General features: G+C 44.7%; 1 protein-coding gene across 1 annotated transcript in view; it reads left to right on the top strand.

Annotated features, from left to right (window-relative positions):
* PITPNA (phosphatidylinositol transfer protein alpha) overlaps nt 1-17,473 on the top strand; it is a 40,929-nt gene that overhangs the window by 20,145 nt on the left and 3,311 nt on the right. Inside the window, exons 7-11 of the mRNA XM_032428516.1 lie at nt 404-487; nt 2,590-2,667; nt 2,819-2,929; nt 3,743-3,865; nt 17,014-17,082. Of these exons, the coding sequence (XP_032284407.1) occupies nt 404-487; nt 2,590-2,667; nt 2,819-2,929; nt 3,743-3,865; nt 17,014-17,058 (441 nt within the window). The 3' untranslated portion in view covers nt 17,059-17,082. The remainder of the gene's footprint in view (nt 1-403; nt 488-2,589; nt 2,668-2,818; nt 2,930-3,742; nt 3,866-17,013; nt 17,083-17,473) is intronic.

Below are 17,473 nucleotides of genomic sequence, written 5' to 3'. Positions count from 1 at the left end.
AAATAAATAAATAAATAAATAAATAAATAAATAAATAAATAAATAAATAAATAAGATCTTTAAAAAAAAAAAAAGGGCATCAAAGGAAGCAGTCTGTGGCTAAACAGGCGGTATGTCCGTGAGTGTTTGTAGTCAGCCTTTACAGACGGGAACATATGGAAACAACGTAAGTGCTGTAAGCAGCCCTGAGTGTTTTGCCCTGCTGAAATCAGAGCATTAGTTCTCACATGTGTATCTACTTAAAACCCTCCTCCCGTTCCTTTGGGTAACTTTGTGTGTAATTCTTTACTGGTAGGAATCTCACATCTGTGGCTACGGGAATAGCTGTTCCTGGGTCTTCATTCTGGATAAAGGGTACTTTGTAGCTGACAAAAACTACACCGCGGTCCTCTTGTTCCTGCAGGTGCATAAACTGGAGCCTGAGGCGTGGAAACACGTGGAGGCCATATATATAGACATTGCAGATCGAAGCCAAGTACTTAGCAAGGTAGGGACTGTTGAACTGTTTAACGAGGCCTTTGAAATACAAAAATGACTTCTAAGTGTCAGAGAAACCAGGAAACCATACCGAACTGGGATCAAAGGGAAAGTTCTCTCCTGGCTATTGTTTGTTTTATTTTTTAAATTAGAATTAAGAATTCTCTTGTCCTGACTTGGGGATTCCACCAGGAAGATAGTGGCCTGTTTGGTTTCTGGAAATTATCACCGGACAGTGTAGGTGCTGAGGATAATTTGCTCAGCCGAAATGACAGAACCTGAAACTAGTTCTCAAATTCATTCATTTTTCCAACCCAGTAATTAAAAAACATCCTGCCTATTATGTTTGGAAGACTATGTTCTGTGAGTTCCAGCAGAATATATGAAAAGACAGATGCCCTGCCCTCAAGAAGTTGGTGGTGGATTCTCAGAGTAACACATGGTAGTACACACCTGGAAAAGGACAGCCTCTGCTAAACCATGAACTTGGAGGGAACAGGGACCAGGTCTGTCCTACTCAGTGCTGTGCTCCTTGGAAGTATTCTTTTAGGGAGGAAAGGTTAGATTCCTGCTCATTCAGTACTCTTCCTACTTGACAGAGGCCCGTTGGGATCAGGGCAGAGGAATTTGGCTCTCTGCCCATTGGTGTGGAGTAAGTGTTTGCTCTCCATGTCCCAGGGGTATGATACCTCTTTCCTGGAGTCACTCTCTCTGTGCTTAAAATATCTTGATTTGTGCATTTCCAAAAAGATATGAAAACCATCTTGTATTTTCCTTGCCTATATCCTCACTTCCACCCTCAAAAGTTAGTGGCTTTTTCAAAAAACTTTTTATTGAAGTATAGCATACAGCAAAGTGAATATATCCTAAATGTGTAGCTTGATGGCTTTTCTCAAACTGAACATACCGAAATATTTCTCAAACAGAAATGCTAACAGAGAGTATGGCTCTTTGTGTATTTTGTCACCTCTGGTTGTTTTGTGTGAGGAGAGAGAAGCAGAGGTGGGGAAGACTTAATTAATTTATTTGTGTTTTATTTGTTTAAGTATAGTTGACACAAAAGGTTTATTTTTTTTTAAGTACACATAGATAATCTTCTTAGCTTTGGGAAATACTTTATAACTTGTGTGTGTATGTGTGTGATTTGTTTTTTTCAGTATTTTTGTTAAGTAGGTATCATAGTAAGTTTGCTTTTCCTAAGCCCATATTAGTGCAGAAGAACACCAAAGATTAAACTTTCCTTAGGGCTAATTCACACCCAGCATTGGCTACATTATAACTAGGTGGAGTGAGACTGACAGTAATACAAGGATCGGTTCTATACATTGGACATTTCCAGTAATGATTTTATTAAACAGGTCAGTTAAAAAAGATAAAAAACGCCAGAGGGAGATTGGATGAGATTTCAGGTTTGACAGCTAGTTCTCATCTCTGGCCATGTTTTAGAATCACCTGCAGAGGTTTAAAACAAAACAAAACAAAACAAAACAAAAACTCTGCTGCCCTTACCTGCAGGTGTTTTTTTTTTTTTAAAGATTTTATTTATTTATTTGAGACAGAGAGAATGAGAGAGAGCACATGAGAGGGGGGAGGGTCAGAGGGAGAAGCAGACTCCCCGCCGAGCAGGGAGCCCGATGCGGGACTCGATCCAGGGACTCCAGGATCATGACCTGAGCCGAAGGCAGTCGCCCAACCAACTGAGCCACCCAGGCGCCCTACCTGCAGATATTCTTACTTGCTGGATTTTAGGTGGAGTGGCCCAGAAATCTGAATTTGGAAAAAGCTTTCCCTGGTAATTTGGATGCTTATCCCGGGTTGAAAATCTCTGTTTTAACAGTGGAAATATGTGCCTGCTTTAATGTGGGTAAAATTGAAAACAAACCATGGCAGAGAAAATCACACAACTCTCCTCTGAGGCAAATGTAAACAGTTCTGTATCTTGTTTATAACACTTTCCCATATTTTCACTATACCAGCAGCTTCAAGACTGGTATGAAGTGTACTCTGATGGAAAAAATCTAATCTCGGTCCCCCTCCCTCTCCCTTCCTTTCCCTCCCTCTCTCTCCCTCTTTCCCTTCCTCCCCCAACTCCAATTCTACAACTTCTCTCAGGATTACAAGGCGGAGGAAGACCCAGCAAAATTTAAATCTATCAAAACAGGCCGAGGACCCTTGGGCCCAAATTGGAAGGTGCAGTTCATACCCTCACCACCGGGGGGCAGGGTGTAGCATGGGCAGACCTCTCCCCAGGGAGGAAGGAAATGGCTAGGGTGGGCTAAGGGAGAGCCAGAGGTCGGCCCTCTCAGTTACCTGCCTGCCTATATGTGTGTCTCTAATACAGCAAGAACTTGTAAATCAGAAAGACTGCCCATACATGTGTGCATACAAACTGGTTACTGTCAAGTTCAAGTGGTGGGGCCTGCAGAACAAAGTGGAAAACTTTATACATAAGGTAAGTGACCAGGGTGAGGCCTTCCCCGTGTGTGTGTGTGTTGGTGGGGATGTATTTTGCCCAACAAGAGAAGATCATACAATCCACGTGACTTGTGGCCAACGGTGGCAGACATCAGAATATTTCAGTCTGATTTCCCAGACCCCCACTTCCGCTTTCACTTAACTGTCCTCCAGCTTAATACCGTCTATCCAGGGGCACCACATGTGACAGGGAAGGAAACTGAAGCCAAAAAAAAAAAAGGAAACAGGAATCTAGGGTTTACTATGACTGAACTGCAGATACAACTCAGTCTTTCTCTTTTCTTGAAGCTGAAAGGCAAGAGGTCCTATGAACCAAATTCTCCAGTGCCCTGAATTCTTGAACTGGACAGACCTAAGGCATTTTTATAGCTTTTTCTCTGTGTTAGAGCCTCGCTCTTGGGCCCCCTTTCATAGACGTTGGCCAGTTTTAACCTGGCCTTAGGCTCCAGAGACAAGAGGGGAACTTGGCACAGTTGTTTCTGGGCCTTGGCTGAACCGTGAGCTCGTAGGCTGCCTGTCTTGGTAGCATTTTGGGCACAGGGCCTAGCTGTGAGGCAGGTACCCATCCTCTCCAGGGAGCTTCCTCCTTCTTGATGTGATACCTGTTGTCACGTGAGGGCAAAAGTCACTGACTTTTGGGACCTGTGGGCTCATCCGTATAAGCCAGCCAGGCACCTCTCCTCCCCGCCCCTTCAAGAAAGTGGGCTTATCGACATGGAGATCATGGGAGGGGAGCTGCAACAGTGGCCTCTCCCTTCTGGGTTCTAACTAGGTTCCCTCCTTTTTGTAGCAAGAAAGGCGTCTGTTTACAAACTTCCACAGGCAGCTGTTCTGTTGGCTCGATAAGTGGGTTGACCTGACTATGGACGACATCCGAAGGATGGAAGAAGAGACGAAGAGACAGCTGGATGAGGTAAGTGGGCTCCTGGAGGAGACTGGGCTCTCGACTCAGTAAATCCATGAAGGAGACTGTCCTGTGGGCCTGTGGGCCAGGTCATGAGGGCGCCGCCTGTGGCTCTAGGAACATGTCGTGTCCGCGCGACTCAGGCTGGTGCCAGGTAGTTTACAACCGTAAGGGAGAGAACAGCTAGTGCTCTTGAATTTGCAGTCTAGCCGAGGTCTTGGCATATTCAGAGAGACAAATATGGCAGTGTGTGCTGCATGCCAAGTGAGTAACTCTGCAGTGGTTCTTCAGAACTCGTGGGGTGGGGGGAGTCCTGCTGGGCTGCAGGATTGGAGGTGGCCCTGGGAGGAGGCAGGCTGGCCCGATTTGTGAGCACCATGCATGTCACCCACAGAGGACGGCAGCAGGTCACACACAACTAACTACTCTGTAAGGTTGTTTTGAGCTATTTTTATAGAGTTTGGACCCTTGGCTCTTTGGGGGGGAAGGGAGGGCTTGGCGTGGATCCAAGGAGGAGGGCTGTCTGCTCCATGGGAGCTGAAGGCCTAACACTCCTGCCTCATTTGGGGATGCTTCTCTGTAAGGCTCACTCTGAGGAGATTGTCAGTGAGTCAGGTTCAGATCCTTACTGTGTGAGGGCACCATTCTAAGGGCTTTTACATACACCATCTCCTGTGATCCCCGCCATACCTGTGAGGAGACAGCACTGTTCTTGCCCCCCGCAGATGAGGAGGTAGCGGCTCCGAGAGACCACTCCGTGCCCAAGGTCATACAGCCTGCAGGTGACGCAGTCAGGGTGAGAGCCATAGCTCTAAAGCACTTGGCTTCTCTTCCTCCCTTAAACGCCATTCGGGGCCCTCCTGCCCTCTCGGGGCTAAGATTAAGGCAGGAAGCTCTGTGTCATAACTGCCATCCATTTCTCCCTCCTTGCCCTGCGTGGGCTGGCCTGGAGCCAGATGTCGGCAGACATCGCTGTGCGCAGCCTTGCCCGGCTCCCCAGCAGTGCCTCAGACGAGACCCAGGCCCGAGTGCGCATGGTGCCCCCGCTTCACTGTGCTGGTCTTGGGTGCACACGTGGCCCAGGAGTTCTGCCTTCCTTAGCTCCTGTGGCAGGCAGATGTTCTGGTTATTCATCCAGCTGCATTTGGCAGGGAAGTGGCAGGATTTTGGACACAATTCCTGATTCTTCGACTGAGGATCTTCAGGAAGTGGTAGATTTTTAATGTCCGGACGCTGTTGATTCTGACTATGTAAGAAGAGACCTGAGTGTTTTGGTCACCTGAGTCCTGACGAAAAAAAAAGGAAAAAAGTTACCAAACAAAGGAGTGCGGAGACTTTGGGGTTTAGCCTGGAGCCTCAGCCTCCCGCTGCCTGACAAAGGCCAGCCGAAAGTATACTGGGGTTCGTGGGAGCATTTATGGACAGCCTTTCACTCTTTGGGTAGAATTTGAATTCCTGGAGCTGGAAGAACTCTCCAGAGGAGCTACTGGATCTGCCTCCCTCAGATCCAAAGTTTGAGAGGCCTCACTATCAGGGAGGTATTTTTTAGTCCCCCACCTCTCTCTGCGTGTTTCTCCATTCTGTGGAGAATTGTGCCAAAAACCTAGAATACCACTATCCTCCAGGATAACTGCAAATGCAGGAAACCCGCTTTAGAATTGGAATTTAAATAGTTTGCAGTGGAAGAGAAAGCAAAACCAAGTCTCAGTTGGTAACCATCTAACTCTTGGTTTCAGCTGAGGTCATAATCTCAGGGTCCTGGGATCAAGCCCCGCATCTGGCTCTGCGCTCAGCGGGGAGTCTGCTTCTCCCTCCCTCTGCCCCTTCCACTCGTGCTCTCTCTCTCAAATAAGTAAATAAAAATCTTAAAAAAAAAAAAAGCTGCACTTATTTATTTCTTTAAGAGCGAGCGTGTGCACGAGCAGGGTGGGGGGCAGGCAGAAGGAGACAGGGAGAGAGAATCTTAAGCAGGCTCCATGCTCAGCGAGGAACACAATGCAGGGCTGGATCTAACTACCCTGAGATCATGACCTGAGCCGAAACCAAGAGTTGGACACTTAACTGACTGAACCACCCAGGCTCCCTGTGCACCTATTTAATCTATCCATCTTGATGAATTTCAGATAAGTATACACCTGTGAAACCACCATGACAATCATTGCCATAAACAAAAACATTACCTCCAGAAGTATTTTTATAATTTTCAAACTCAGAAGTATCTCAGGCTTAGAAGGGGGAAGCTGTCCTCCTCTGCCCTGCGCCTGGAGTTCCGGCCCTCAGAAGCAGCCCCTTGCAGTTCTTATGGTTGTTTCTTTTGTTAATTACCCCCGTATTTCCAAAGATTATACTTAGGTGCTTAATTCTTTATTTCTCAACTTTAGATATTAATGGTTGACTTTTCCTGTGGAAGATTTAACTCCTGTACCCCACCCACCTCTTTTTTAAGAAGACTCACACTCTCTTTTCCTTCCTCCAATATCACAATGTGGGGTTAATTCATTATTCAGGTTGATATTATGACATATGTCATTCTTCTCCCCAACTGAGCACTTTAGTCTGCTCCTGATATTTGTTCCTTTCTTGGAAAACTCTTGTTTTTTTAAAGAAGTTAGCCTGAATCTAATACTACACTGTATGTTAGCTGGAATTTAAATAAAAACTTGAAAAAAAAAAAAGAAGTTAGTAATTGTTTCCCTCCCTTTTGTAGCTTAGTTTTATGTATCTCTGTCATTAAGTTTTGTTTTTGAGTCTTTACATGGATGGTCTGGTCTGGTTGGTGTGTGATATGCACTGCATAATAATATAGGTGATGTCAGTCCATCCTTATTGATTTTGCTCCCCCTCAGTTTTTTGGGTTTTTTTTAAGATTTTATTTATTTATGAGAGAGAGAGCGCGAGCGTGGGGGTGGGGTGGGGGGGAGGAACAGAGAGAGAGGGACAAGCAGACTGTGCGCTGAGCACAGAGCCCAACTTGGGGCTCGATTTTAGGTCCTTGAGATGACCTGAGCTGAAATCCAGAGCCAGCTACTTAACCGACTGAGCAACCCAGGTGCTCCCAGGTCTCCTCAGTTCTAGAAAATGTTTTTATATTGTAATTTCTCTCTCTTTGTATCACAATTTTCTCCCCTCTGTTTTGTTTTTTTTTTCTGGAATTTTTATTAGAATTTAGAAGTCAGACCTCATGAATTGACCTAATTTTCTTAAATTTTCTCTCCCTTTTTGTCTGCTTTCTGGAAGATATTTTCCAATGTTAACTTCTCATCTGTTGAATTTAAAAACATTTTATTTATTTTTATTTTTTTAATAATTTTGTTTTCTTTGTGGTTTTTTTTTTTTTTTTTAGATTTTATTTATTTATTTGAAAGAGAGAGCATGAGTAGGGGGAAGGGCAGAGGGAGAGGGAGAAGCAGGCTCCCTGCTGAGTGTGGAGCCCGACCTGGGGCTCCATCCGGGGACCCCAGGATCATGACCTGAGCCGAAGGCAGATCCTTAACTTACTGAGCCACCCAGGCGCCCCTTAAAAACATTTTAAAGTACTTCTTGTGCTGTGTTCTTTTTCTTAAGTACTTTTTGTTTTTCTTTGTGCATTATCTTCCTTTTCTAAAGCTATGGCTTTTTGTTTTTGTGTTTGGTTTTCGAGGTTTCTCTGCCCCCTGTATGTTCTTTGTTTCCTCTGAGAATTCAGGGAGGGAACACCAGGGCACATCAGAGCCGAACTGGTGTCTTTTTTTTCCCTCACTTACAAATAAGTCACCCGTTTTCAGCCCCAGCTGCACTCCCACCCTCTAAGGTACTTGGTGCTTCCAGTTCCTGAGCCTTTGGAGAACCTGCAGCACAAACAGGTCTGTCCTTTTTAGCTCCCCTCCTCACAGGCCCTGGGGTGTCAGTCCTGCTGCTCTGTGAATTAGTCACTAATCCATCCATATTTCATCTTCCAGAATGTTGCTGCCATCTCTTATCTGCTGTTCTTGTTGCCTTCATGGTTTTATTTCTTTTGCTTATTCCTTTACTCTCATCGTAGTAGGGCTTGGGGGAGGAATAGCCATAAATGCATGTCTACAATCTGCCATGATTAACTGTGAATTTGCAATAGGAATTATGACCCTTATTCTTTGATTAATGCTCAGTAGCGTAGTGTGGGTGGGTTTTTTGTGTCACTATAAGGCCACAGTCACCACTACTGTAACTCTAGTCCCTGTGGGAGGGTGGACTCACCATTCTTGGATGAGGCTCAAGGGACCAAGAGATTAGTCCTTTGCCCTAAAAAGAAAAATGTCAGGAAACGTGTCCCTGTAGGAGAGCAGTGTCTGTCCATGTGTTTCCCTCCCTCCTTTCCTCTTTCTCTCCCTTCTTCCCTCTCGCTCTTTTTTTTTTAATTTTTTTTTTTTTAAGATTTTTTTTATTTGCGAGAGAGTGAGAGACAGAGAGCATGAGAGGGAGGAGGGTCAGAGGGAGAAGCAGACTTCCTGCCGAGCAGGGAGCCCGATGCGGGACTCGATCCCGGGACTCCAGGATCATGACCTGAGCTGAAGGCAGTCGCTTAACCAACTGAGCCACCCAGGCGCCCATCCCTCTCACTCTTTTAAGAAAAAGACTCATAATCTCAAAATTGGAAGAAGGCACCTTAAAGGTCACTTAGTCCAATTACCTGTCCAGTGCTTGAGTCCTCTCTGCAGCTTCCCCACCGGCCTGCACTTGATCACCTCCTATATTGGGGAACTCACTATCTCTTGAGCATGGTGGTAATAAAAATATTTTTATTACTAATAGAGGCTAATATTTGATTGAGGTCTTACTGTATGCCTGTAGTGTGTGGTCAGCATTTTCTGTGAATTATATCATCAAATTGTCATGTCAGCCTGTGCCAAAGTGTTATTTTCATTTTATAGATAAGAGAAACTGAGGCTCAAAGAAGTTGAGGATACCTTCTAGTTCAGTGAACAAGTGCCGCCTGGACCTTTGGCCACAAACTCTGTAGATAATGAACCTGGGAGAAGAGAACTCATTTTAACTGTTAAGAAAACTTGTTTCCTGATTTGCTGGCCTCTAGAACATTTGCTTAAAACCAGCAGAGATACTGAGTGTCAGAGTGCATGATTAAGATTCTGCAGCATTTTCTTCCCCAGCCTTCCCTTGTGGGGCTTCCTTCTAAGTCCCTGTTGCCTCCATGATTCCTCTGGTCCCTCCATAGCCCATCCCTTCGTGATGGAGCTGAGAGGCTGCATGAGCCCCTTGCTCCGCTGGCCTACCTTGGGGGCTGTCTCTGAGCCTCCTTGTAGTCGGTCTCCCTGTCCACATGCTTGTGTGTGAATGTGCCTGTCCTTTCTCATCTCCTGAGTCGTGATGCAGAGGTCCCTTGCTCCATCCTATGGCTTTCTGACATAGGGATGATGGATCACCATCATTTTTAGATTTTAAGTCTTCAACTATGAACTGGTTACCCAAAGATTGTATAAGTGTCCCTGTGCAGTGAAATACCTGGCAGGACACTAGATTTCTTTTTTAAAAGTAATAAAATCTTTTAAAAAAATAAAATAAAATCTTTTTTTTTAAGATTTTTTTTTTTTTTTTAATTTATTTGCGAGAGAGAGAATGAGAGACAGAGAGAGCATGAGAGGGAGGAGGGTCAGAGGGAGAAGCAGACTCCCCGCTGAGCAGGGAGCCCGATGTGGGACTCGATCCCGGGACTCCAGGATCATGACCCGAGCCGAAGGCAGTCACTTAACCAACTGAGCCACCCAGGCGCCCCATAAAAAATAAAATAAAATCTTCAAAAAAATCTAGAAAAATAAAAAATGGAAACCCTAAAGTTTCCAGTTTGTGATTGGGGTAGATAGAAGTTTGGAGAGTTAAGCTGATAAAGAGAAGTCACTCAGTGCTGGGCCATGGGAGAGTAGGGAGTGAGATTCCAGTAGCATGTGCAGAGGGCAGAGCTAGCTCATTGTGTTGAGGCTGAAGGATCCCTGTATGTGGAGGAGGATGTTGTTCCATGAATTCTTAATTCTCTCTCATCTGCCCAACAATGATTGACCCCAGGGCAGACTACCTGGAACATTGGCCAGCATCTTGAAATACAGGAAGTAGCTTTATTTTCTTTTTGGTACAATCTCATTTTTCAATAATAAGTATTGTATTGTATCAATAATGTATTAACATAGACATTAAACATTTTTTTGGAAATAGTGAAAAGGAGAAAGAAATCAGTTGTATCCTGGTTATTTAAAGACAACCTCTAGGGGCACCTGGGTGGCTCAGTCGGTTGAGCATCTAACTCTTGGTTTTGGCTCAGGTCATGATCTCAGGGTGGTGGGATCAAGGGTCGTGGGATTGAGCCCTGCTCCTCGCTCAGCACAAAGTCTGCTTGAGATTCTCTCACCTTCCCTTTGCTCCTCCCCCCACTTGCTGGCACTCGTGTGTGCTCTCTTTCTCTAAATAAATAAATAAATAAAATCTTTAAAGACAACCTTTAAAACATTTTAAGTCTTTCTATACACTTTTACTTAGTTACAATCATATTGCATGGGCCAAATGGGAATCCTACTTTTTTCTCTGAACATTGTAACAAATATATAACATTATAACAAATACAAAGTTTCTCACTAAAAGAGTTTCTTCACATACACGTTTCTGACTGCAGCATACACATATTGCTCATACTCTGTCATTGCCCTGTGTTGGATTTTCCTTCATGTTTCCAGGTTCTCACCGCTATAGATAATGCCGTGTAGAAAATTTTTGTGCGCTCAGTTTTTTCAGTTTTTTGGATTACTATTTGGATTTGGGTTAAGATTATTTCCTTAGAGTAAATTCCTACAAATGGAATTAGAGAATATAAGACTCTTATTATTTATTACCAAATTTCTTTTCCAAAGGGCTTTCTTTCTTTCTTTTTTTTTTTAAAGATTTTATTTATTTATTTGACAGAGAGAGAGAGCACAAGCAGGGGGAGCAGCAGAGGGAGAGGGAGAAGCAGGCTCACCAAGCAGGGAGCCCGATACGGGGCTCGGTCCCAGGACCCTGGGATCACGACCTGAGCCAAAGGCAGACGCTTAACAACTGAGCCACCCAGGCGCCCCACCAAAGGGCTTTCTAAAGAGCTTCTAAAAACCGTTCTGCATGTGCCTCATATCTGTTCCTTCAGGAATGCTAGGTCTGTGGTTGCTTTTCAGTGTCTTAAACTGAGTTTTTTTTACTAGCTTTTTTTTTAATTGAAATTTTATTTTGAAATGATTGTAAGATTCCTATGCAGTTATAAGAAATAACACATAGAGATCTGTTTCCCCCAATGGCAACATGTTGCAAAACTATACCACAGTTATCACAATTGGGATATTGACATTGATACTTTTACTAGGGGTGTGTGTGTGTGTGTGTGTGTGTGTGTGTGTGTGTGTGTTTTGTAATCAAAGGAGTATCTCATACTTCATAGTAAAAACAATTTTCAAAAGCTATAGAAAAATAGGGGCATCTGGCTGGCTTATTTAGTAGAGCATGCAACTCTTGATCTCGGGGTTGTAAGTTCGAGTTCCATATTGGGTATAGAGATATTTATTTATTTAAAAGATTTTTAGTGATTTTTAAAAGTAATAAAATCTTTTCTTTTTTTTTAAAAGATTTTATTTATTTATTTGACAGAGAGAGACACAGCGAGAGAGGGAACACAAGCAGGGGGAGTGGGAGAGGGAGAAGCAGGCTTGCCACTGAGCAGGGAGCCCAATGCGGGGCTCGATCCCAGGACCCTGGGATCATGACCTGAGCCGAAGGCAGACGCTTAATGACTGAGCCACCCAGGCGCCCCAAAAGTAATAAAATCTTTAAAAAATAAAATAAAATCTTTAAAAAAATCTAGAAAAATAAAAAATGGAAGTCCATGTATTCCAACCCCTGGCCTTATTCCCTAGAGAAAATCAGTTAAAAACAAACAAACCAAGATTGGAGTTTCTATTTTCATATTCCTTGACTATATGTGTATACATAGCCTGCAGTAGCTTGATCAGAGGAACAAACATCAGATAAAATCTCACGGTGTTCTATAGGCCCCAGGAAACAGGAAAAAAGCATTCTTAGAGCATTTCATTATAAGAATGAAATAATGTATTTTTATTTCAGTGGCACCCTCTGAGGTGACCTTGTCTCTGAGAGTAGGGGAAGCCATCATGTTCCCTGATAGAAAGTTGCATCTTAAGCAGTAGGAAAACAGGACCTGGTTTTGCATTAGTAAATTAAAGCAAGGCAGTAAACTCTTAGGGTATACATGGATCTGGTTGAGGCCCACAGAGCCCTGCTCCCCTATATTAAATCTCAGCTTCTCTGAAATTGAAAATTTACGTGGTCATTAGTGAGCACATTTAATGAGCATATCTTTGTGTTTTTAAAAAAAATTATTTTGAGCCAAGATACGGAAATAACCTAAGTATCCATCCATAGGTGAATGGATAAAGAAGATGTGGGGGCGGGGGGTAGTGTGTGTGTGTGTGTGTGTGTGTGTGTGTGTGTGTGTGTAAATAGAATGGATGGCATATCAGCCATAAAAAGGAATGAATCTTGCATCGTGACAGTATGGATGGACCCTAAAGGGTATGATACTAAGTGAAACAAGCCAGACAGAAAAAGACAAATACCATATAATCTCATTTATATGTGGAATCTAAAAAAACAAATGAACAAACAAACAAGAAACAGAAATAGGGGCACCTGGGTGGCTCGGTTGTTGAGTGTCTGCCTTCGGCTCAGGTCGTGATCCCAGGGTCCTGGGATCGAGTCCCATATCGGGCTCCCTGCTCCACGGGAAGCCTGCTTCTCCCTCTCCCACTCCCTCTGCTTGTGTTCACCCTCTTGCTGTGTCTCTCTCTGTCAAATAAATAAATAAAATCTTTCAAAAAAAAAAACAAACAAGAAACAGAAATAGACTCATAAATACAGAGAACAAACTGGTGGTTCCCAGAGGGGAGGGCGGAAGTAGGTGAAGGGCATTACAATGTACAAACTTCCAGTTATAAAATGAGTAAGTCACGGGATGAAAAGTACAGCACAGGGAATACTGTCAACGGTGGTGTAATAACTTTGTGTGGTGACCAAACGCAACTACATTTAAGTGGCGAGCGTTTCCTAATGTTTCTAATTGTTGAATCACTATGTTGTTGTACACTGAAACTAACATAATATTGTATATCAGCTGTACTTCAATTTAAAAAAAAATTATTTTGAAAGAGTTTCAAACTTACAGAAAATGGCAAGAATACAAAGAACTCCTATATACCCCTTGACCCAGAGACCCCATTCCTTTGAAGCAGAGGATAGAGCCCCAGGGCCACACACTGCACCCTTCTAGTGTCTCTCAATTTGGAGGTTACCTCTGTCCACCTGAGGCACAACAAGGTATCACGAGCTCATCATTTTCCTTCCATGACACAGCCCTGGGACGAGCCATATCTCTAAGGAGTCCTCGTTCCTTTCCATGGAGGGGGCTAGGTGTGCTCATGACTGCTGGGTGTTGCTGCCTCCAGGCCTTCTCAGAGGACAGAGCTGGGGAACTTTTACATCTATAGTTATTTCTCCCTCTATCTTACATAGTATGTTCACACGAATACTTACAACACTACAAGGTCAACTTTTGTCTTTCTAAAAATATGATAGTGCAGGGGCGCCTGGGTGCCTTGGAGGAGTGTGTGACTCTTGATCTTGGGGTTGTGAGTTTGAGCCCCATGTTGGGTGTAGAGATTACTTACAAATAAAATCTTAAAAAATAAATAAAAATAATTAAATTAAATTAAAATTAAAATATGATAGTGCCTTTATCCTTTTTTTTTTTAAGAACTTATTTTGGGGTGCCTGGGTGGCTCAATCGTTAGGCGTCTGCCTTCGGCTCAGGTCATGATCCCACGGTCCTGGGATCGAGCCCCACATCAGGCGCCCTGCTCGGCGGGAGGCCTGCTTCTCCCTCTCCCACTCCTCCTGCGTGTGTTTGCTCTCTCGCTGTGTCTCTCTCTGTCAAATAAATAAATAAATAAAATCTTAAAAAAAAAAAGTATTTATTTTGATAGAGACACAGTGAGAGAGGGAACACAAGCAGGGGGTGTGGGAGAGGGAGAAGCAGGCCCCCCGCCAAGCAGGGAGCCCGATGTGGGGCTCCATCCCAGAACCCTGGGACCATGACCCGAGCCAAAGGCAGATGCTTAACGACTGAGCCACCCAGGCGCCCAGTGCCTTTATCCTTAACAGATTTCTATCATGTTGGAAAATCTTGAATTTGTTAAACTCTTAGAAAGTAATATATTGGGGCGCCTGGGTGGCTCAGTCGTTAAGCGTCTGCCTTCAGCTCAGGTCATGATCCCAGGGTCCTGGGATCGAGCCCCACATTGGGAGGCCTGCTTCTCCCTCTCCCACTCTGCTTCCCCCTGCTTGTGTTCCCTCTCTTGCTATGTCTTTGTCAAATAAATAAATAAAATCTTAAAAAAAAAAGTAATATATTAACAGACATTAATTGACAGATATATCTGAAGTTAGAGGAGCAATAAAAATCAAAAGCTCTACCATTCACGGGGCTCCTGGCTGGCTCAGTAGGAGGAGCGTGCAACTCTTGATCTCGGGATTGTGAGTTCCAGCCCCACGTTGGGGATAGAGATGACTTAAATGAATTAAAAAAAAAAAAAAGATGCCATTCATGAAAGTGAGTTTAGAGCAGTTCTACAGGTGGAGCTAGGAATGAGCACATACTGGCTTGGTGTCAACAAATAGACCTTCCTGTTGGGCGCAGCAGGTCTTTGCAGGGGATGAGGAAAAGTGAGGCTTGTAAGACTGATTTTATGACTCACTTACTGTCTGTATCCTGTAGGTTCTGACTTATCAGGTCTGGGGCCTAAGAATCTACAAGTAGCCCGGGCGATTATTTTGCTCAAGTAGGAAACTCGGGCCTAAAAGACCAACCTAAGACATTTGATGTAATTCTGGTAAAAGTTGTGAATGGCAGGGGGGCGCCTGGGTGGTTCAGTTGGTTAAGCGTCTGCCTTCGGCTCAGGTCATGATCCCAGGGTCCTGGGATCGAGCCCCGCATTGGGCTCCCTGCTCCGCGGGGACCCTGCTTCTCCCTCTCCCTCTCCTCCTGCTTGTGTTCCCTCTCTCGCTGTGTCTCTCTCGGTCAAATAAATAATACAATTAAAAAAAAAAAGTTGTCAATAGGGAGTGAATATCAGAACCTCCACAAAGGAGCAGATTTTCTTTTTTTTTTTTTTTTTTTTTTTTAAAGATTTTATTTATTTATTTGAGAGAGAGAATGAGAGACAGAGAGCATGAGAGGGAGGAGGGTCAGAGGGAGAAGCAGACTCCCCGCTGAGCAGGGAGCCCGATGTGGGACTCGATCCCGGGACTCCAGGATCATGACCTGAGCCGAAGGCAGTCGCTTAACCAACTGAGCCACCCAGGCGCCCCAGATTTTCTTTTTTTTTTACCATGCCCAGGTTCCCCATGGACTTACTGATTATAATAGTTGGGGGGAAGCAGGAAGTGTGAACAATGAACAGGAGTTTGAAATGTGGCAGGAAGAGTATTTTGAAAGTATTTCCTAGTGGAGAACTACTTCTTCTGAGGTAGAATCTCTGCAAAATGCAGCAGTATTAAAGTTTTAGCGAACAAAACAGAACTCTGAGGAGGAAGGTAGCACAGAAGTCCAAGGTCTTCAGAGCTTGTGGACACACGCACCCCCTTTACTGCAGGATGCTGCACAAATAGCAAAAAATGTGGCCTGGGTGCATACTCCATGCTAGGTGCTCTCCACAAATATCTTTATCTAATTCTCAACAACCACATGATGTGGGTACTTTATCTCTATTTTATTATTTATTTTTTTTTTTTTTAAAGATTTTATTTATTTGACAGAGAGAGACACAGCGAGAGAGGGAACATAAGCAGGGGGAGTGGGAGAGGGAGAAGCAGGCTTCCCGCCGAGCAGGGAGCCTGATGCGGGGCTCGATCCCAGGACCCTGGGATCATGACCTGAGCCGAAGGCAGACGCCCAACGACTGAGCCACCCAGGCGCCCTTATCTCTATTTTATTATTACAGAGACAGGCTTAGAGTGCAGTGAAGTCACTTGCTCAGGGTCACACAGTTGGTCATGGCGCCAGAATACAGTCCAGGGAGTTTGATTCCAGAGGTCATTCTCTGAGGTGCTTAAAATTTGTTGAATGAAGAAAGAATGAAAGTCGAGCAGAAAACTCATGGATAGTGAAGAAATATCTAATGGGAAGTTAAACTACACATGTGTTATAGGCATTCTGCAAATAGAATGGAACTTTCAAGTTGGAAAAGATTAGAGAGATCACCTCCACACTATCCCCACAAGAAGTTGTGTCCACTTCTACCAGGCAGGTGCAGTTCACAGGGGCCACTCGGGGCTTCCAGAGAAGACCCCATCCTGCTTTCCAGCAGCCTCGCACTTCTGCTAAGCTGAGATCTACCCACCCTGCTCTTTGAACCCCTGCCTTCTTGTGCCACACTCTGCCTACCTGACTGACTGCAGAGCCTCTCAGCAGAGCCCAGGAAAGGAAATTGCTGTTCCCTCTGCCTGGACCACTCCCCGCACATGCCCCCTCCAGGGAGCCACAGGACTTTCCCCCTCACTTCCTTTGCCGGGTCTCTACTCAACATCACTTACCAGAGAGGCCTTCCACAGCCCACTTCCCCACAGTCATTCTCCATCCCAGCAGCCCCCCCCCCCCCCCCGGCATATATTGGTTTGTTCGTTCTCCCCTCCTTTGCCCCAGAATGTAAGCACCAGGAGGAGAGACTTGGTCTGTTTTGGTTCACTGCCGAATCCTCAGGCCTGGAGCAGTTTTGTGCAGTTCCTAGCGCAAAAGAGTTGCTTCATAGATATTTGTTGAATGAGTGAATGAAGAAAGAGAGGAGCTTAAGAGCTGCACCCCAGCACTGGGACGCAGGGAGAGGAACAGAAATCACGGACGGTGGGAGCAGTGACACGGAGCTATAAATGGTCCGGCTTTGGCTGTACATATGCAGAATTCTACTCTTCTGATTTGCTTTGTGCACAAAAAATGCTCCACCCTCTTCATTGGCAGGACTGAAGAGAAGGCGGAATGTATTTGTGTTGGAGTTCCATCAGCAGCAAGAGCCTTCAGTTTTTCCTGTTTTTTTCTGTTCCAGATGAGACAAAAGGACCCAGTGAAAGGAATGACCGCGGATGACTAAAGGCACCCCTCCCCCTTCTGCACTGTATGTACTGAATCTCTCCCTTTGCATCTCATCGACATGAAAATCAGTTTGGGTCCTTGGGGCCTCAGCAGCTCACTGTGGAGTCAGGAAACTTGCTTCATGGCTCGTCCTGTCCTCCAGTAATCCTGATGACTGCCATGCTAAACAGCTCTCAGGCTTCCATTGACAGATGTTGTGACTATTAGACCAATTCAGGGACATGTGATCTTATAATGAACCGCCCAGACAGACACATGGACCCACCCAGTAGTGAGAAGTGGGGCTGGGTTGGGGCGGTAGACACAGAACTGAAGCTTATCTGCAACTAAATCCTCCTCCTCTCGTAACTAGAGCCATTTCAAGTTGAAGCTGGCATTCAGGGGTGCCCCTGGTACCCCTGTGCCAAAGCTAG

Source organism: Phoca vitulina, unplaced genomic scaffold (genome assembly GCF_004348235.1).
Source record: "Phoca vitulina isolate PV1807 unplaced genomic scaffold, GSC_HSeal_1.0 scaffold40, whole genome shotgun sequence".
Taxonomy (NCBI): Eukaryota; Metazoa; Chordata; class Mammalia; order Carnivora; family Phocidae; genus Phoca; species Phoca vitulina.
The sequence above is the reverse complement of the archived record's forward strand: the minus strand, read 5'-3'. Positions and strand labels throughout refer to the sequence as shown.